At 40.0% G+C, this 21,283-nt stretch overlaps 1 protein-coding gene across 2 annotated transcripts in view; it reads left to right on the top strand.

Moving 5' to 3' along the window:
* Positions 1-969: 969 nt before the first annotated feature.
* The window catches only part of atrx (ATRX chromatin remodeler), a 68,202-nt gene continuing 47,888 nt past the window's right edge, over positions 970-21,283 (top strand). The window contains exons 1-9 of one of the 2 annotated variants that reach the window (XM_062045849.1): positions 970-1,201; positions 5,401-5,462; positions 5,637-5,683; positions 5,780-5,898; positions 5,984-6,064; positions 8,991-9,100; positions 9,185-9,252; positions 9,341-11,598; positions 11,675-11,744. In XM_062045849.1, the coding sequence (XP_061901833.1) occupies positions 5,406-5,462; positions 5,637-5,683; positions 5,780-5,898; positions 5,984-6,064; positions 8,991-9,100; positions 9,185-9,252; positions 9,341-11,598; positions 11,675-11,744 (2,810 nt within the window). In that variant the 5' untranslated portion in view covers positions 970-1,201; positions 5,401-5,405. The remainder of the gene's footprint in view (positions 1,202-5,400; positions 5,463-5,636; positions 5,684-5,779; positions 5,899-5,983; positions 6,065-8,990; positions 9,101-9,184; positions 9,253-9,340; positions 11,599-11,674; positions 11,745-21,283) is intronic. The other variant, XM_062045850.1, reaches the window with a different exon arrangement.

Here is a 21,283-nt window from a genome sequence, read left to right as displayed (position 1 = left end):
GACTCGGGGGCCGCATTGGGTTAAAAAAATTTGGCCGGGGGCCGGGCTGTATATATATATATATATATATATATATATATATGTATATATATATATATATATATATATATATATATATATATATATATATATATATATATATATATATATATATATATATATATATATATATATATATAATAGGCTCCAGCGCCCCCCGCTACCCCGAAGGGAATAAGCGGTAGAAAATGGATGGATGGATATATATATATATATATATATATATATATATATACATATATGTATATATATATATATATATATATATATATATATATATATATATACATATATGTATATATATATATATATATATATATATATATATATATATATATATATATATATATATATATATATATATATATATACATTGTCTTTATATTCCAGCGAGTTAATCCGTTTTGTCATTTAACATCAATTAACATTGATGTTTATCAACATTTAACATTGTCATGTTATCGATGGGAAAATTCATTTTTAGACAACATGATTTGCCTGAGCGGCTAGGAGACACCGAGAGTAACAAGCGGTATAAAATGGATTAGAAAGTAAAGATAAAATTTTAAAAAATAAAAAAATTAAATTAAACACTTTTTTTTTCAACCTGGGACTTCCCGTGGGCTGGATTTTGGATGCTGGGGGGCCGGATCCGGCCCGCGGGCCGTAGTTTGGGGACCACTGCTTTAGGGGCTCCGTAAGAAACTATATAAAACTTAGCCAGGTTGCAAAGGTAAAATTCCTTTCCGAATTTTTTTTTCATACAGTGTAAATCCAAACGGCACATCTTTAAAACAAAGCACACATTTATCTTGAACATTGTCCAAAAAAACAACAACAACTATACTTCTGAAAAGTATCTCAGCAAACTTCCCCACTCGGCTCACCTCGACATGGACCAGTCCGAGCACGAAGGCACCCGAGTCCGTCAGCCAATAGGAAAGCGCGCAGGATTTCGGCTCCATGCGCCATTTTAGCGCGTCCACCGCCATCCGCCAAGATGGTCTCCCTGCTTTGTCTCCGCTGACTGGAGTTGTTACGCTCATTCTCTCACTTCTCTCCCTTTTTTACCTCGCCGCCGTGTCCGACAGAGCTGGACCGCACTCGCCGTGGACAACCTCCCGTCTTCACCGTTTCGAGAAATGACGAGCACGAAGAGCAGGTACGGGGGCTGCTTTTTAAAAAAAAATGTGTTTACACATTGATTGGTGTTAGCACGCTAGGCTAACTAGCTGCGCAGCCGGCAACGTTCGACTTTTTTTTTTCTTTTCTTTTTTTTAATTAAAACGATTCTTCCGGTATTCACTCGCGTGTCTCGGGATAATTTCAACGAGTGGCGTGTACTTTAACCGAATTAATGGAATGAGTCCTATCTGCTTTGTGTGCTAAATAATTCTGCTATCACAGCGTCTGTGTAGTTGGAGCCGGTCAGTGGTTTAGAGCCCCGGTTCCTGCCATGGCATCGTTGGAGGGAGAGAAGGCCCCGAGCGTGCATTTTCCTCGGTGCATGCCCATGCATTGGCGCTGCCATGCACTACCGGGGGCTGCAAGGTTGCTCCAGCAACACCGGATGGAGGGAATAAAGTGGCGCTGCATGCACGGCGGTGACTACTGAACCTGTTGGGTAGTGTCAACTTAGCATCGCGGGACAAGAGTTGGTTTGTTTTCAAAACACGCGGAAATGAGAATGTAAAAAAAAAAGGCACCGTGTTAACTAACCGTGGCCTTGTCCGTGCTAGTGGGACGCCGGCGATGGCCGGGAGGGGTGTAGTTGACTAGTTAAGTTGAAGTTAAAGTACCAATGATTGTCACACACACACAGTATGGTGAAATGTGTCCTCTGCATTTGACCCATCCCCTTGTTCACCCCCCCTGGGAGGTGAGGGGAGCAGTGAGCAGCAGCGGTGGCCGTGCTCGGGAATCATTATGGTGATTTAAAGGCCTACTAAAATGAGATTTTCTTATTTAAACGGGGATAGCAGAGCCATTCTATGTGTCATACTTGATCATTTTGCGATATTGCCATATTTTTGCTGAAAGGATTTAGTAGAGAACATCGACGATAAAGTTCGCAACTTTTGGTCGCTGATAAAAAAAAAAGCCTTGCCTGTACCGGAAGTAGCGTGACGTCACAGGTTGTGGAGCGCCTCTCATCTGCACATTGTTTACAATCATTCCCACCAGCAGCGAGAGCGATTTGGACCAAGAAAGCGACGATTACCCCATTAATTTGGGCGGGGATGAAAGATTCGTGGATGAGGAAAGTAAGAGTGAAGGATTAGAGGGCAGTGGAAGCCCTTGTTTTGGCTTTTGCAATCGTGCTGTAGATAAAAGTTGTGTTGTAATTTATGATATTGTCTTGTCGTGTTTGCATTTGTTGTGACCTTTGTCAGCCACCGTAGGTATCTGCCATCCTTGTTTGGCTGACTGATGGCGATGTCGCTGTAGCAGATGGGCAGACAGGCTTGAATAACATTTAACCTCCTTATCATTAAAAGTGTTGAACTTCATATTAAGTCTGCTGTTCCTAAATCCAATGTTTGCCTATTTCTAGTACTGATAAAATCGATCGATTTCCTTTCAAAACGATGTTGGATTGATATTTTATCTTGCCGAGCACCGATTGATGTAGTTAAGTCTAAGGAATATAAATGGATATCTGTATATCGATTAATTGTTACACCCCATAAATCAATGTCAATCAATCAATGTTTATTTATATAGCCCTAAATCACAAGTGTCTCAAAGGGCTGCACAAGCCACAATGACAAATGACTAATCTCGACTGCTTTTCTAATGAAAGAAACATTAATACACAGTGCTTATGGCCCCGTTTACAATGCACACCAAATCAGAATTTTTTGCTCTCAAGTGACACAGATCAGATTTTTTTTGCCAGTCTAAACGCTCGAAAGTGCTTCTAGTCTGATCTTTTCAAATGTGACTTCAGTCTAAACGCAATGCGACCTGAATGTGATTTTTTTCATCAGCTTTGGGTGAGCTACGTCACTCGTGTGCGCTGGAAAGACGCAGTCGCCACTGAAAATGGATATTTCATCACAACACCCGGTTTCGGCTTCTATTTAAGACAACTGAGTTTTCGGTGCATCACTTGTCAGTAGTGCGCAAATAATAGGCTATATGTAATACATTAATGTATATTTTAATTCCAAATAAATAGCGATTGTTGAAAGACCGGAATTGACGCTGTGGCGCATTTGCTTACATGTGAATTGAAAAATAAAGCTGCCGTAGATCAACGCATATGTCCGTGTCTCCTTTACTTAACAGCCATTCAAAGATTAGAACCCTCCCAAATATATTACACTATATACATCCATTCATACATTATATTATTTTAATTTACTTTCACATAAAACACTAATTTTTAAAATGTTGCAACTACGGTTGGGCGATATATCGCGGGTTTGTCTCTGTGCGATATAGAAACTGACTATATCGTGATATTCGAGTATACGTTCTCCCGCAGTTGCTTTCAGCTTCGGGCATTAGACTACAGGCTTTTCTCACCCTTTCTTGTCTCTGCTTCTCACAGAGTCATAAAACAAGCGCACCTTCTTACATACGTCACATACGTATACGCCCTCGCGGAGCAGAGAGGTAGCGGCATGGGTAACGTTAGCTGTGGTGCGAGTGGTAATACGAGAGAAAGAAGGTGCGAATCTGGTAATAAATGAAGGAAGAATTAATTCTCAAGAAAAACAGCACGGGGTCCATCTGCTGGCGGTGGTTTGGCTTTAAGCGGGAAGATGTCGAACAGACAACTGTAATTTGTCAAGTGTGTGGCAAAATTTGTATTACTGCTAATAAGTAGCATAATTTGAAAAGTCACCTGCTAGAGAATGAAGAGTTCTTGAAACTCCGCATGTCAACATCTCCGTTCGGTGCCACACCAACAAAATGCTGAGGCAACCATTTCCACATCAACACTGTATGAAAAAAATAGTCAACAACAGAAGGAGATAACGTCCGCAGGAACCTACCACATAGCGAAGGACATACACTATTTAATTTCCTATTATGCAGCTCATTTTTATTTGACAGTTATTGAAATATCTTGTGACATCATGCACAAAAGTGCACTTTATTTGTTTTAAACTATTGTAGTGGCATTCTGTACAACAAGTGCACTTTAATTTAGTGTTGTTTTGATATGTCATCTTAGTGACATCATGCACAAAAGTGCACTAATAGCTTGTTTTTAAATGTCTCTGACAATCTTGCACTTTCTGTTTTGAAATGACATGAATGTTTGTGCCACTGCTTAATAACTGTTTAATAAATACACTTTTGGTAAATTGACTTAGTTGTGATTTCCCTCTCTGCATGAAAGTTTAAAATGAGCATATATTAATGCAGTATGAACAAGAATGGTTTAATGTAGGCACATAGAATCATCATACTGGTGTGACTATATGCATCATGTGTTCATTCAAAGCTAAGGCAAAATATCGAGATATATATCGTGTATCGTGACATGGCCTAAAAATATCGAGATATTAAAAAAAGGCCATATCGCCCAGCCCTAGTTGCAACTTTTATTTATTTTTGGCTTCCTCCCGGTCAACTTCCTTTGTTTTCACTTTATCGAAGTGCACATGCAAGTAATGTCGAGGCCACATTGGGGCCTGTGCGCATTTACACTGGAGTTTGATAAAGATCACATTTTACTTGCAGTGTAAACAGCCAACTGGAAAAAATCCGATCTCAAAAAAATCCAATTTGGGCCACTTTGGTCTGCAGTGTAAAACGTAGTCACTGTCAGTGAGGTCGCAGTTCAACAGTTTATTATAGTGGTTGTAGTTAGCTGTGGTGTAGCAAATAATCCTAGCATCATATTTTTCCAATGAAAAGTAATAATTACAAAATTAGTAGATCAACTACACATTTGATTGTGTAATTAAAAAAAAAAATTAGCTTTGTAAAGGCAGATATTTGATTTTGCATTGGAACTCTAGGTTGGTGCAGCCCTGGTTAGCACATCAACCTTGCAGTCAGGAGATCCAATGTCTGTTGCCACAACTTTAAGTGGAGTTTGCATGTTTACTCCCAGAACCCAAAGTTGTGACTAAATTGTCCATAGAGGTTTTTTAATATGTGCCCTGCCATAGACTGGTGGCTAGTCCAGGTTGTACCCGTCCTACTGCCAACTGGGATACTGACCCTAATGCTGAAATGTTTCTTGAAATGTTTTGTTCTAACTAAAAAAACAATTTCAGTATGACGTTCCTTGGTCTTATTTTATACCTACTTTAGCCGTACGGTCAGTATGAAAAGTTTGTGTATATTTTAACGTAAATATATACGAAGGCATCTTTTCATTTTGGACTCTTTCTACAGGTAAAATGAGTCTGCCTTTTCCTGAATCCAGCCCAGACCAAATGGCAGAAATGACAGAGGAGGTAAGTCTACCATTTTTGTGTTGTCCATTAAGTGCGTGTGTGTGTTTGTGTGCGTACGTGCGTACGTGCACATAATAGGATAGCTGTTGCTGTTCATTCCGTCCATTCCTTGATGAGCAATTTAGAAAAATTTCTCCGTTGATGCCTACCTGTTTGTGTTCTTTTCCTTTGCAGCCCAGCAGCTCAGCAGAGACAACAAATCCATCATATTGTCATAAGAGGTGAGCACTTTATTTCTATACTTTCCACTCTCATTTGAATATTATCCAACTCACTCCTCTTTCAAACACTTCATGTTCTGTGCTTCCATATTATAGAAAGTCCAGTACAGTAGCTAAGCACACTGGAAAGATTAACTCGGACACCTCAGACAGTGAATCCGAAGGGGCGGCTTCTGACAGTCCTTCAGACAGCCATGCAGGCAACACATCCAAAGGTTATTTCTCATTGTAATATCTGAATGTTATTGCTGCATTCAATGCTGATATTGTCGTGATATTTTATTGTGGTGTTTCCCAAAGGTACTCTGGTGCTGCGGCCTTCAGGGAGTGAAAATAAAGGAACTGTGAAGTTCAGAGTGGATTACAAGCAGAAACCTACAGGTGATTTTTAGGGAATTGTTGCACGTGATTGCATTAGGGATAGACAATTAATACAATTTTGATCTCGATTTAAATTTTGGTTTCTCACAATCATAAAAATATAATTGAAGAAAAAAAAAGATTGATGGGCTGCGCAAAATGTATGCATATTCCTGAGCTTGTAACGGTAAAAACAGACGAGTGGAAGAAAGATCACGTCTACTCGAAGTTTGGGATCTCAGCATTGTTACTACTTTTAATTTGACAGAGCGCTAGTTTGCCTTATCAGTAATCACTAAACTAAACAAATACAAAAGGCCATGATGAGGTGGCGACTTGTCCAGGGTGTACCCCGCCTACCGCCCGATTGCAACGGAGATAGGCTCCAGCGACCCCAAAAAGGGACAAGCGGTAGAAAATGGCTGGATGAATATGATTTCCACATCAACTGCGGGCCGAATCACATAATTTGCCAATAAAACAGAATCAGCTGGTAAAAGCAGAATATCTTAAAGATTCAAGGAAAAGAAGTAACACTTGTTTGGCGTAAATTTTTTGTCCGGGACTGCTCATTCAAAAACACTCAACTGCCCTGTCCCGAACTAAACAATGTTAAGACAACCACTTAAAACGCAGACCAAATAAACTACAAAGCTAAAGCTAGCGAGAACAATCCATACACCCACAACGCATCTCATCGGATTGTGTTGTTGTGAGCGATACCATCGATGTAAGACGGGGTTATTCAACTACATAATAAAGAGGGCCGCAGTTTCAAAAGCCCAAGGGCTTGAAATGTGAATGTTTTGTCAGAAAGTCCCTCCGCAGGTTATATTCATTTGAGACTGCGTTTACTTAATTGCAAAGTAAACACATCAGCTTTCACACTGCACTGTCAAAAGATTCATTGTTTACCCTCACTCCCCTTTTCGGGTGTGCAGTTAGTTAACAGCATGAAGAAACAGAAGCTCCAGAAGTCTTGAATTTCTTCATTTGAATTATTTTCCTTCCTCAATTTTTTTTTTCCCACACTTCTTCATTAATTTGGGCTTGTAAGACTGAAAATATATACATACAATAAACATTACATAATAATGTCCATTGTGTGTTTTACATAAATAAAATGGGAGGTTTAGTGTTAATACATTCACACAATATACTACATGTGTGAATGTGAGTGTGAATGTTGTCTATCTGTGTTGGCCCTGCGATGAGGTGGCGACTTGTCCAGGGTGTACCCCGCCTTCCGCCCGAATGCAGCTGAGATAGGCTCCAGCGACCCCGAAAGGGACGGTACAAAATGGTGTGTGTGTGTGTGTGTGTGTGTGTGTGTGTGTGTGTGTGTGTGTGTGTGTGTGTGTGTGTGTGTGTGTGTGTGTGTGTGTGTGTGTGTGTGTGTGTGTGTGTGTGTGTGTGTGTGTGTGTGTGTGTGTGTGTGTGTGTGTGTGTGTGTGTGTGTATGTATATATGTCTTAATTAGATTATCCAAAAAATATATATATATGTCTTAATTAGATTATCCAAAAAATAGTGCTCGATACCGTGGTAGAGCGTAATATGTATGTGTGGGAAAAAATCACAAGACTATTTCATCTCTACAGGCCTGTTTCATACACATACATACATATACATATATATACTGTATATCTATATACTGTATATCTATATACTGTATATCTCACAAATAAATCTAAGATATAGTGTTATTGCCCTCTACTGGTCAAATTTAGCTTTATATGTATTTGCTCGCCAGAGAGTTAACAAATAATAAAAAAAAAGTAGCACGGCCACAAATACCAAAGCCATCACAAAGTCAGCAATTTCAATAAAACAAAACTTCAATATCTCCATTCACAATATCTACTTTAAATTTTTGACCAAATTTCGGGATGATGCTTATACGTGTGAATCTCTACCGTTGTTGCTGTTCTGGATCAGTGTGTCCAACACTTAAAATGTCCGACAGAAATCAACGACTTTATTCTCCAATTTCTGTTAAAAGGCAGATTTTCGCAATTAATTTAGATTTTTTCAGGGTCAATAGAGTGCCATTTTTTGCTTAGTCTTCTTCTACTCACCCCACTGCTGCTTCATTGTGACACATTTGCCTCACTGTTGCCCCCTGCGGGGTGGCGGAGTACTGCAATTACTACGAGTCACGAGTTTGAATGGTTTCATCAAGCCTATTTGGGTGATGTTCGGCTGGCCAAATGAAAAGCTTTGGCAGGCAGGATGTGGCCCATGGGCCGCCAGTTGAATAGGCCTGGTGTAAGAACTTGTTTATTTTTGGTTGTTTTTTTGCATCTGTGATATGGGAACATATAAAGCAGAGGCATGATGTCACACATCCATAGGAGTCCGCTGCCAGGTGGATACTGTTCCGCAGCCATTCCGCATCCAGTGGAAATTTGGGGTTTCAGTATAGCTAAATCTAAATGAATAAATAATTTTTTTTAGTTAGCACATGCCAAAAACATTAAGATGTATTTAAATGCAGATTGCTAAATTATAGCCACTGAATGGTTGGCTTGGTTTATGCTTTATGCTTCTTAATCTGATCGGTCAACTAACCGTTAAGATAATTGATGACTAGTCGCAGCCTTACTTCAAAGTAGTAAGAATCCAGCGTCACTTTAAGCATTGGTACTTGCTATGGACATTAGTTACACTTGTGTGACAAGTGAGAATATTGAAAAGTGACTTGTGTGAGTTGCAGTCTTTGAAGTAATACCATTTTTTTTAAGTTTTATATGTTTTACTTTCACTTATTTGAGCATGCAACTGATTATTTCTCTTTCAATTATTTCCTAAGGGAGAAAAATGAAAATTCTCTAAAAATGTGTCTCCCGGGGCAGATTCAGTTTGACTTTAGAGGTTTCACTGTTGATGTTGTGAACCAAAAAATGTTCTGAGTAAAGCAAGTCATATCTGATTGTGTTGTTTACAGATGATACCCTGCAAAGGAAGATCAACTGCACAGCTTGTGGAAAGCAAGTGAACCAGTTTCAGCGCAGCTCTGTATACGAGCACCCTGCTCTTAAAGTGCTAATTTGCAAGGTAAAACCTTTGCACATATTTCAAAAATTTTCTTACAGATTACACCACAGTATCCACAGCATGCATGATCTTGCCTTTCTCTAGTCATGCTACAATTATTACACCAGTGATGACATCAGTAGAGACTCTGATGGGATGGACGAGCAGTGCAGGTAAGACAAATCCACTTAGCTCAACCTTTTTAATAAAATCTCCAGATGTAGGACTTTTTTTGCATCAGTTCAAGCCTTTCCTCCCAAGGTGGTGTGCTGAGGGCGGCAAGCTCATCTGCTGCGACTACTGCAGCAACGCTTTCTGCAAGAAGTGCATCCTGCGAAACCTGGGAAGAAGAGAGTTGTCATCCATCACTGACGAGAACTCTAAATGGCACTGCTACGTGTGCAAGGAAGAACCCCTCCAGGACCTGGCGTCTAAGTGCCACAACATCATTGCAAAGATCGACCACGAGAAAAGCAAGCAAAAAAAACACAGCAAGAGCGAGGAACGTGACAAGAAACACAAGAGCCGTGTGGTCAAAGACCACAAGGCGGTTGTTAATGGGAAGGAACATGCCGGCGACTCAGGGACTTTAACTTTCTCTTACAGAAGACTGCAGATTCCCAAAGAACTTTTAAAGAGAACAAAAAAACTGGTTGAAACCACAACTGGTTTGAACAATACATTCATCCAGTTTATACAGCAGGCTGCTACGAAGCATGATGATAAGTCTGTCAGGTACAGGCAATTGAAAGCATTCAAGGCAGTACTTGCTGATTTGAAAAAAGCCCACACTGATTTGGAGGTGGCTCTGGAACCTGAGTTCAAAAGTATGGAGTTACAAAATGGTGACAAAGGGCAACAACAAGTCAGAAAAAGGATGAATGCCGCACAGCCTGTTGTGGCTGAGGTGGATGAGGCAGGTGCGGCTGAGGTGGATGAGGCAGGTGCAGCTGAGGTGGACGAGGCAGAGGCAGCTGAGGTGGACGAGGCAGATGCAGCTGAGGTGGACGAGGCAGATGCAGCTGAGGTGGACAAGGACGATGCAGCTGAGGTGGACGAGGCAGATGCAGCTGAGGTGGACGAGGACGATGCAGCTGAGGTGGACGAGGACGATGCAGCTGAGGTGGACGAGGCAGATGCAGCTGAGGTGGACGAGGCAGATGCAGCTGAGGTGGACGAGGCAGATGCAGCTGAGGTAAACGAGGCAGATGCAGCTGAAGTGGACGAGGCAGATGCACCCGCGGAGGACGAGGCAGATGCAGCTGAGGAGTCCGATGAGATGCAAGATCTGAATAAGAAGCCAGTGGTGGAACACAATAAACCTCATAAAGAGCAGCAGAAGAAACGCACCAAGAGTCTAGAGAAAGCACATGGTAAAAAACAGCATGTTGACCGGAAAGAAAAAAAAGGCAAGAAGGTGGAACATACACAACCAGATGAACCAGTTAATAAAAATAGCCAAACTGTAGACGTGACCAAAAATACATTAAAAACAGAAGACGAAGAGATGGCCCTCGATCACGACATTATGTCGGTCCCTCCTTCAGTTCCAGAGGAGCTTTTTCAGATGGTGGAGAGTCTCGCCGATCCATCGCTGCGTACAAAGACTGATTCCAGTTTGGTTGCAGACACTGATGCAAAGTCAAACGGAACCGTGGCGCGTTCCCATCGCTCTCGACCAAAAGTGAAGAACCTCATTGTCAAACTGACCCCAGTACCAGTTGTGACGACAAGTCGGTCCAAAAACAAAGAACGAGAGGAAGAAGACGGTATTTCTGATGCAGAAGATGAACCGGCCAGCCCGCCCCCTGGACAAAACTCCTGTAGAGAAAAGACCACTCCCCTGAGGAAGCAGTCTGAAAATAAGAGTCAAGAAGACTCCTCTGAGGAAGAGCAGGAGTCTGACAAAGAAAGTAGGGTTAAGTCTGAGTCCTCCAAGAAACCCAGCAGATCCAAGAAAAGTGATCAGAAGCAGAGCAGTACTTTGTCGGCAGGCAAGGAAGAAGACTCAGACTCGGATGAGGTTCCGTACATATTGCTGGAAAAAGTGGCACAATGCAAGAGCAGTGATGAGGAGAAAGAAAGTGCCAGTTCAAAAAAAACCACAGACAAAACATCCAAACGCAAGAGGAAGTCCGAAGGATCTGATTCAGACGTGGAAAGTCAAGACAAAAAGCTTTCCAAGAAGAAAAAAGCGAAAGCTTCGAACTCTTCCGACTCGGATCAAGACAAAGCCAGTTCTGGAAGGAGACGATCGAGTCGTGTGACGAAACAAGTTAAAGCAAAGAAAGAAGACAAATCCGAGAAGATGGCTGTTGCCAAGAAAAGATCTTACGAGAAGAAACGCAAAGGAAGAAGTTCCAAAGTAACCTCCAATCTGCAGTCGTCCTCCAGCGAAGAAGAGGATGAAGAGCAGCAGGCTGACGAGGACTCAGGAGAGGACACCGATCAGCAAAAGATCAAACCTCTGGTGGAGGACAGTGTGCTGCAAGGGGGTGGAAACTTCCATCAGTCATCAGGTAAAAAGTTTATTAAACAAAATAAGTCCGTCAAACTAATAATGAGCAATGACTTTTAAATGTGTACATTGTTAAGGAGATGAAATGCCTGGCAAAGAAGAAGCCTCTCAAATGGAGGATGATTACGATGATGACCCTGAGAACAGGTACTAGCATCCCACTCTACACTACCACAGCTGCCAGCTATTAACGATTCTGCAGGAGACCCCTGGCAATTGCTCTTTTCTACCTTCACCGAAGGGTTGCGCTTTATAGACGCTATACGATATAAATGATAAATTTGGCCAATAGCTTTTAATGCTATTGCTCTATCGTGATAATACATGTTGATGAGACATTCTAGCGGTGTCCCAGAAATCAACAAGCAAATCAAAGCGTCCTCACAGCAATGTAGCATTATTGCTTGTGGCTTAACTTTCTAAATGTTGCAAAGCCATTCAGTGTTGGCGCTAGGAATTTTCAAATTGGGGTCTATCAAGTCATAAAAATGGGGTCCCACAGTAAATTTTTGGGTTCCCACTTTTTTGTAACCGTTTTGAAAACAAATGATAAATGTATGCATTATCCTGTTATATCTCACATTCTATATTGTGTTTTGGAAAAAGGTTGTCATAAACGTTACTTAATTCATTTAAAAAATAATACAAAAGAAAACAAATTTTTATGCATATGTATTCAGTTATAAACATTCATTCACTTTCTTCTTTCCTTCATGGATCTAAACTTTACTGCTGCCGGAATTTTTTTTTCTATACTTTCATTTAATAAGTTGTAGGTGTATTTATTTCAGTATAAAAGTGTAAAAAGTTTTTTGCTTCGGTCATGAAATTCTGATAATCGTGTGCCAGGGCATACATGCATATGACAAATTGAATTGATTATTCTCACCTGTATGTAGATCATCAGTCGTTTAAAAACCACCGCATCTACACTTTCATGGCAAAGAATGCCATAAAACTTAGAATTTTGCAAGTTAGTTTCAATGTAATTTAATACAGTAGCACTCAATACCTATAGCATTTCATCTCTGGCTTCGCGATGGCCATAAGCTGTGTGTTCCCTTTTAAGAATGGCGATATGTGGGGTGAGTGACGTGTGTAAGTACAAGTTAAGAGAGGGAGCGGTAGCATGTTCAGGAGTTTTAATAGCATGGTGGATGTCCGGGTGGCTTTGTGGAAAACATACTGTATATAAAGAGTTGTAACAAATCGACAGCCTCGTCATTCCGACCAAAGAGCGGAATTGTAGGTATCCACTGCCAGGTAAAGTGGAGGGTGTTCCCTACTCCCGACAATATATCGTCCCTGGAGGGAACGTCTCCCCTGCGCTCCTCGACCATGGTCTGGCAGCCGACAAGCAGGAAAGGTGTAACATGATGTTTCTTGGTGCCTGGTGAGGCAGTGCACCCGGTCGTAAAGGTGTTCTTTTTATTAGCCCGTTTACATGGCGTGCAAAACATCTTTCCATCTTCATAAGTGAGCCATTTGCTGAAAAGTGGCTCCTGAAGCCACTTTTCATTGAAGCTTTGCTTCTTGGGTTTATTGCTCGCCATGGCGAAAACTAACACGCGCGGGAGTCCTAATACCGGAAATGCAGTATTTGTGATTGATAAAACTTTCGGCAAATCAAAATTTAAGACATTGTACCGGAAAGTGCATTACCGTATTTTCCGCACCATAAGCCGCTCCTAAAAACCACAATTTTTCTCAAAAGCTGACAGTGCGGCTAATAACCCGGTGCGCCTTATATATGGATTAATATTAATATTTATTTTCATAAAGTTTAGGTCTCGCAACTACGGTAAACAGCCGCCATCTTTTTTCCCCGTAAAAGAGGAAGCCATTCTTCTTCTACGGTAAGCAACCGCCCCCATAGAAGAGGAAGCGCTTCTTCTTCTATTGTAAGCAACCGCCAAGGTGAGCACCCGCCCCCGTAGAAGAAGAAGCGTGCGGATATTACGTTTCATTTCATTTGTGTGTTTCTGTAAAGACCACAAAATGTCTCCTACTAAGAGACACGCGTACAAGGTTCCACTGACTTTTGATATTCATGTGAACCGCACTGTGGATACAACGGGAACATGTACGGTGAATATTCGCACCACAGGGAATGAGAAGTCGTCCTACTGTGGTTCTAGCTTGCCATGCTAATGGCCAGAAACTTCCACCCACGGTGATATTCAAAAGGAAGACCTTGCCAAAAGACAACTTTCCAGCCGGCGTCATCATAAAAGCTAACTCGAAGGGATGGATGGATGAAGAAAAAATGAGCGAAGAGACCGGGTGACTTTTTTCACGCAGCTCCGTCCCTGTTGATCTATGACTGCATGCGCGTCCACATCACAGATGGTGTCAAAAAACAAGTGAAGCACACCGAAGAAGAATAATTCGAGGGATTTGTGGATGAGTAATAACTTCAGAAAGTGAGCTTTAAATGTTTATTTTGTGTGTTGTGTGACACTAACGTATGAGCAACGTTGAGTTATTGATGTTGCTATTGCTCTGCACTATTTTGAGTGTTACTATTTTTGGGATTGCACATTTGCACATTACATTTTGGGAGTGAACAGAGTTGTTAGAACGCTGGTTTGTGATATATTATTAAAGTTTGACTGACCTATCTGACTGTTTTTTTGACATTCCCTTTAGCGTAGCGTAGGTGCGGCTAATAACACGGGGCGGCTAATAGGTAAACAAAGTTTTGAAATATGCCATTCATTGAAGGTGCGGCTTACAACACGGGGCGGCTTATGGTGCGGAAAATACGGTACTTTGAAGTCGACCAATAAAAACGCAATAAACGGGGACGGAAATTTGACTCGGCAAATATAAACAAAACAAAACACAGGCGGAAAGCAATAATCGCTAAATAAACAAGTAAACCTGAGTTTTGACCCGGAGAAGGCAGGGTCGATAAAATTTAAAAAAATCTGCATCCCGGGGACGCGCGGACTTCCGGAAATGCGCATCCTTTCTGATTTCAATGCATAAAAAGACACAAAAAGTGCATTAACGCCAACAGTCAGCTATCCACTTCTTCATAGCGGCAAATATACTGCATTTCTGACAAGTATTATCCATGGAGGACAAGGAATAGATAACTAATGAGCTAACCGAAAGCGAGCGCTATTGAATTTAAACAAAGGTGGGCCCCGACTTAAACAAGTTGAAAAACTTATTCGGGTGTTACCATTTAGTGGTCAATTGTACGGAATATGTACTTCACTGTGCAACCTACTAATAAAAGTCTCAATCAATCAATCAATCAGATTGATCTGATATCGACAGTAATGATAGCAAGTATATAGTATCAGGTTGATACTACAGTGGTTGGATTGATATTTTTTATATCATAAATATATTTTGTTGTTTACAAACTCAGGAAATAAGTCCCTGAACACACCAAAGGATTTAAATCAGAGCCAGTTGTGGGTAATAATTTAAAATATTTAATTTATATGTTACACCACCCGCTCGCGTTTGTCTAATTCTAATTCTGATCAAAAAGTTTAAGTCTCAGTATCTTTATTGGTATGACCAATACTGCTCCTGGAAGTACTTGCTACCCAAATTTGTAATATCGCCCAAAATTATTGTATCAAACAACAAAAGAATAAGTGCCTATTACATTTTAACAGAAGTGTAGATAGAAACATGTTACGACAGAAAGTAACTAAATACTAACAGTAAATTAGTAAGAATAATAATAGTTTTGACAAAATAATACAAACAGAAATTATGCAATGTTACAGCGTACGTCGGAACCTTTGTAACCTATTTTGAAATGCTTCTATTATCATTTATATAACAAAAGTATTTTGTGATACATAGTATATAGCGTTATTGCAGAAGGCTGCAATATATATTGCAATACAACTGTTATGCCACATGGCCCAACCCTACTGACACCTCAACTGAAGGTAAATCTTCCAGATTGTAATTTTGTTTGTTAGTGGATATAAAATCCTTACACTTTTGCCATAACATTAAGGATGACGATGAGCTGGTTGATCATCTTTTTTTAAATCCATATAAAAACCCACTCACCGGCTGTCATGCACATTTATCATAAGCCTGAAAAGGCTAAAAGAGCTGACTTTTGTTGTGCATTATATCACCTCTGTTAATGAATGTAGTGGTATATTAGATAGACAATAAAATGTACATGATCTTTTTAATAATCTCACGCTTACACAGAGCCCAGAGGAAACATGAATATTTTTTAATCGCACAAAATGAAACCAACCTATTATGTTCTGTTGTTAAATAGGGTTTTAAAAAAGAAGACAATCAATCCCTCCTGGTGGAGGCATGGGAAATATGACTTCATCATATAATTTACATAATCTGTGATGATAAATAGGTAGGTAGGTAGATACTTTATTGATCCCCTGTAGGGGAAATTCAAGTGTCCAGTCGCAGAAAAATGCATCCATCCATATCATCCATCCATATTCTACCGCTTGTCCCTTTCGGGGTTGCGGCGGGTGCTGGAGTCTATCTCAGCTGTATTCGGGTGGACAAGTCACCATTTCATCGCAGGGCAAAATACATAATTCTCAAATTTACCAACAATGGCAATTAAGTGCAATATAGCCCTAGTATTAACATATATATTTTCTTATATCCTTTTGCTCTATTTTTTAATTGCTGCTCTTTATTGTACAATCTGCTTTGAAATTTGTTTTTGAGTTTCTGGAAACTTTTCCAATCCTTTAAGTTTTTATGGTGTTATTGTAGATTGCAGACGCTTTACTTCTTTCCTTCGATTTTCGCAACGAACAGTGTGAGCTGCATCGAACCTGACGTCACACTTGTTTCGCGCTGCTGCTCCAAATGCATTTTCTCTCCTTAATAGCCGCCACTGTACTCTTAATATTTGCACATTATATTCACATTTTGTAAATCGCTGTCCGCAGGTATATTTTGAATATATTAAAGTATGTCCACATCACAGATGTGCTGCTTCTGCACCGTACAATCCGGTGTGCATTGCTTACATCATCACAACATCCGGATTTGGCAGTGCTGTTTCAAAGGTTTTTTTCGGCGACCAAATTTTCGGTGCATCACTTGTCAGTAGTTCGCAAATAATAGGCTATATGCATTTGCACATACATTATATTACGATAATTTGTTTTCACGTAAAAAAAATAAAAAATTACATGTATGGGGGAAACTCTTTTTTTAAGGCAATTTTTTAATCCGGAACATTAATTACAACCCCTTGTGATTTTATTTTTATTTTTCATCAATGTTGGTTGTTGGTTGTTTTTTTTACCCCAACCTCATTAAGCACAGGATTCAACATGTCTAACAAAATCTGCTTTGTTTCTTGAGTTAAACGTTTTTGAACATTGACAGTAGGGGTGTAACGGTACACAAAAATTTCGGTTCGATACGTACCTCGGTTTAGAGGTCACGGTTCGGTTCATTTTCGGTACAGTAAGAAAACGACAAAATATAAATTTTTTGGTTATTTATTTACCAAAATTGTAAACAATGGCTTTATCCTTTTAACATTGGGAACCTTATAATAATTCTGCCCACGTTTATCAACATTAAACTGCCTCAAGTTGTTGCTCAGATTAAATAAAATGACAAAACTTTTCTTCTACATATAAAAAGTGCAACATTAAACAGTTTCAAGTCAACTCATCATGCTTAATTTATCACAGCATTTGGGAAGCCTGTAGTTGATTTTTATTATGTAAATGTTGAATTTTTATCAACATGTGATAGCAGGGACCCTGCCATTTAAAACTAGGCTGCTCCATTACTAATGATTAATGTAACTATAGCTGAAAAAAATAGTACAATAGCAATAGGAGAGACTATTCATCCCTGAACACCATGGAGTTCATGTGGGCTTAATGATGCAGTTACATTATTATATCAACTATCAGAGACAGAAACTCTTCATTTAACATAATATCCTTTTTTTGCTGCTTCAAAACAGCTCAATCAACACAGAAAAAAGTGAAATAACAGACAGACAGGGCTTTGCTGTCCGTAACACACACACACACACCGAAAAATGAGCTAACGTTCCGCTAAAAGCTAATTAGCCTTCACCTCAAGGACTGCGAGCGAGCTGAGCTGCCGTTTCTATTTCTAGAACGTCAACGGGTTCATAGTAATGTTACTAGTAGTTGACTGGAAGGTGTTCTGGATAGCAGACGCACTACCGTGAGTACAGCTTTGGCTTCCAAACATTTGATCGCTTGCCCGTACGTGCGTGTCGCTATGTGCATGTCACGTACGTAACTTTGGGGAAATATGTTTCTTGCCGACTCTGATGGCGGCCGGGGTGTCGTCGAAAGCTACAACGCCCGCCGCCGCTCTGTAGTTAGCTTCAATTGTTAAGCTTCGCCAAGCTGGAAATTATTAACCGTGTATTTAAATGTTCATGGTTTAATAGTATTGTTGATCTTCAGTCTATCCTTCCAGTCATGGTTTTTTTTTAAATTTTGTTTCTATCTGCATTTGAGCCTGATGCTATCACGTTAGCTCCGTAGCTAAGTTAGCTCCAATTGTTAAGCTTCGCCAAGCTGGAAATTATTAACCGTGTATTTACATGTTCATGGTTTAATAGTATTGTTGATCTTCTGTCTATCCTTCCAGTCAGGGTTTTTTAAAATTTTGTTTCTATCTGCATTTGAGCCCGATGCTATAACGTCAGCTCCATAGCTAAAGTGCGTCAACGATGTATTGTCGTGGAGATAAAAGTCACTGTGAATGTCCATTTCGTGTTCTCGACTCTCATTTTCAAGAGGATATAGTATCCGAGGTGGTTTAAAATACAAATCCGTGATCCACAATAGAAAAAGGAGAGTGTGTGGAATCCAATGAAACCTTGTACCTAAGTTACGGTCAGAGCGAAAAAAGATACACCCTGCACTGCCTCTCTAGTCCTTCACTCTAACGTTCCTCATCCACGAATCTTTCATCCTCGCTCAAATTAATGGGGTAATCGTTGCTTTCTCGGTCCGAATCTCTCTCGCTCCATTGTAAACAACGGGGAATTGTGAGGAATCCTTCCTCCTGTGACATCACGCTACTTCCGGTATAGGCAAGGCTTTTTTTTATCAGCGACCAAAAGTTGCGAACTTTATCGTCGTTGTTCTCTACTAAATCCTTTTAGCAAAAATATGCCAATATCGCGAAATGATCAAGTATGACACATAGAATGGATCTGCTATCCCCGTTTAAATAAAAAAAAATCATTTCAGTAGGCCTTTAAGACTTTAGCATAGGCGGCTACTTAATATGTTCGTGTAAAATCGTTCGGTACACCTCCGAACCGAACCGAAACCCCCGTACCGAAACGGTTCAATACAAATACACGTACCGTTACACCCCTAATTGACAGTCATTTTTTATCAGTCTCAGGGTTCAGTATCAGGATCTCATGGGCCTTTTTTGAGATGCCTAAATTTGCAGAAATTCTTACCCAAAATTGTAATGGAAAGTGAAGTGTTTTCTTAGATGTTGGTGGCAAGAGAAAGTGACCGTTGAAAGTTGCAATTCATTGTTGTGAATGTGATTTTTCCTCTATAATTATAACATGGGAATACAAACAAAAAGAGTGAGAAAACCATCTGACCAACATGCCACACAAACAAGTGCAAAATAGGCTTTATTTAGCCACAGAGTACATGTGTATTAATGCAAGGAAAATACTAAAAAGGATTTCTCAGCCTTCACATGAAAAAAAACTAAAAAACTTTCACAGTTAATCATTTATGCTGAAAACCAGTAAACAATACAAATACACTTAAAGACTATAGAAATTACAATTTGTACATTGACTACTATCCAAGCTTAATTTCTAGTACTCTCCCTTGAAAATATGTACCCAGTATTCACTTTTGTGAGATACCGTCTATGCATTTTAAAGTGATTTCAATATACAGTTATGGTCAAAAGTTTACATACACTTGTGAAGGACATAATGTCATGGCTGTCTTGAGTTTCTAATAATTTCTACAACTCTTATTTTTTTGTGATAGAGTGATTGGAGCACATACTTGTTTGTCACAAAAAACATTCATGAAGTTTGGTTGTTTTATGAATTTATTCTGGGTATACTGAAAATGTGACCAAATCTGCTGGGTCAAAAGTATACATACATCAACATACGTACATCATCAATTTTGGTGATGTAGAAAAGTTACAATCAAATCAAATTAGCTTAATGGCATGGCCTCTTAAGTTCATGTGAGTGTCATTATGATTGATGACACCTGTTGACTTCTCTGAGCCCATTTAAATAGGGCTCATGTGATGCAGTCATTAGACTCGGTTACAAACACGACAATGGGAAAGTCAAAGGAACTCAGCACATATCTGAAAAAACAAATAATTGACTTGAACAAGTCAGGAAAGTCACTTGGAGCCATTTCAAAGCAGCTTAAGGTCCCAAGAGCAACTGTGCAGACAATTGTTCGTAAGTATAAAGTGCATGGAACAGTTTTGTCACTGCCACAATCAGGAAGGAAACGCAAGCTTTCACCTGATGCTGAGAGAAAATTGGTCAGATGATCAAGAGTCAACCAAGAACCACCAAAAAGCAGGTCTGCAATGAATTGGAAGCTGCTGGAACACAGGTATCAGTGTCCACAGTCAAGCGTGTTTTGCATCGCCATGGACTGAGAGGCTACCATGCAAGAAGGAAGCCCTTCCTCCAGAAGAGACACCTTAAGGCTGGTCTAAAGTTTGCTGCTGATCACATGGACAAAGATAAGACCTTCTGGAGGAAAGTTCTGTGGTTAGATGAAATAAAAATTAAGCTGTTTGGCCACAATACCCAGCAATATGTTTGTAGGAGAAAAGGTGAGGCCTTTAATCCCAGTAACGCCATTCCTACTGTCAAGCATGGTGGTGGTCTGGGCCTGTTTTGCTGCCAATGGAACAGGTGCTTTACAGAGAGTAAATGGGACAATGAAAAAGGAGGATTACCTTCCAATTCTTCAGGACAACCTAAAATCATCAGCCCGGAGATTGGGTCTTGGGCACAGTTGGGTGTTCCAACAGGACAATGACCCCAAACACACGTCAAAAGTGGTAAAGGAATGGCTAAATCAGGCTAGAATTAAGGTTTTAGAATGGCCTTCGCAAAGTCCTGACTTAAACACCATTGAGAACACGTGGACAATGATGAAGAAACATGTCCATGTCAGAAAACCAACACATTTAGCTGAACTGCACCAATTTTGTCAAGAGGAGTGGTCAAAAATTCAGCCAGAAGCTTGTGGATGGCTACCAAAAGCGCCTTATTTCAGTGAAACTTTGCAAGGGACATGTAACCAAATATTAACATTGCTGTATGTATACTTTTGACCCAGCAGATTTGGTCACATTTTCAGTAGACCCATAATAAATTCATAAAAGAACCAAACTTCATGAATGCTTTTTGTGACAAACAAGTATGTGCTCCAATCACTTTATCACAAAATAAGAGTTGTAGAAATTATTGGAAACTCAAGACAACCATGACATTATGTTCTTTACAAGTGTATGTAAACTTTTGACCACGACTGTATATCTTATTGATAAAGTGTAAATTTAACTAGTGTATTTACTACATGTTGAAACCAACATCTGCTGGCATGTTTACATGTGATCAATTCACACATGCGTGCAAAGTTTGTAAAACAAACACCACCAAAGGCTGCCTTATTGTC

This window comes from Entelurus aequoreus, linkage group LG04, assembly GCF_033978785.1.
Source record: "Entelurus aequoreus isolate RoL-2023_Sb linkage group LG04, RoL_Eaeq_v1.1, whole genome shotgun sequence".
Taxonomy (NCBI): domain Eukaryota; kingdom Metazoa; phylum Chordata; class Actinopteri; order Syngnathiformes; family Syngnathidae; genus Entelurus; species Entelurus aequoreus.
This window is presented reverse-complemented; position numbering and strand designations above follow the sequence as displayed.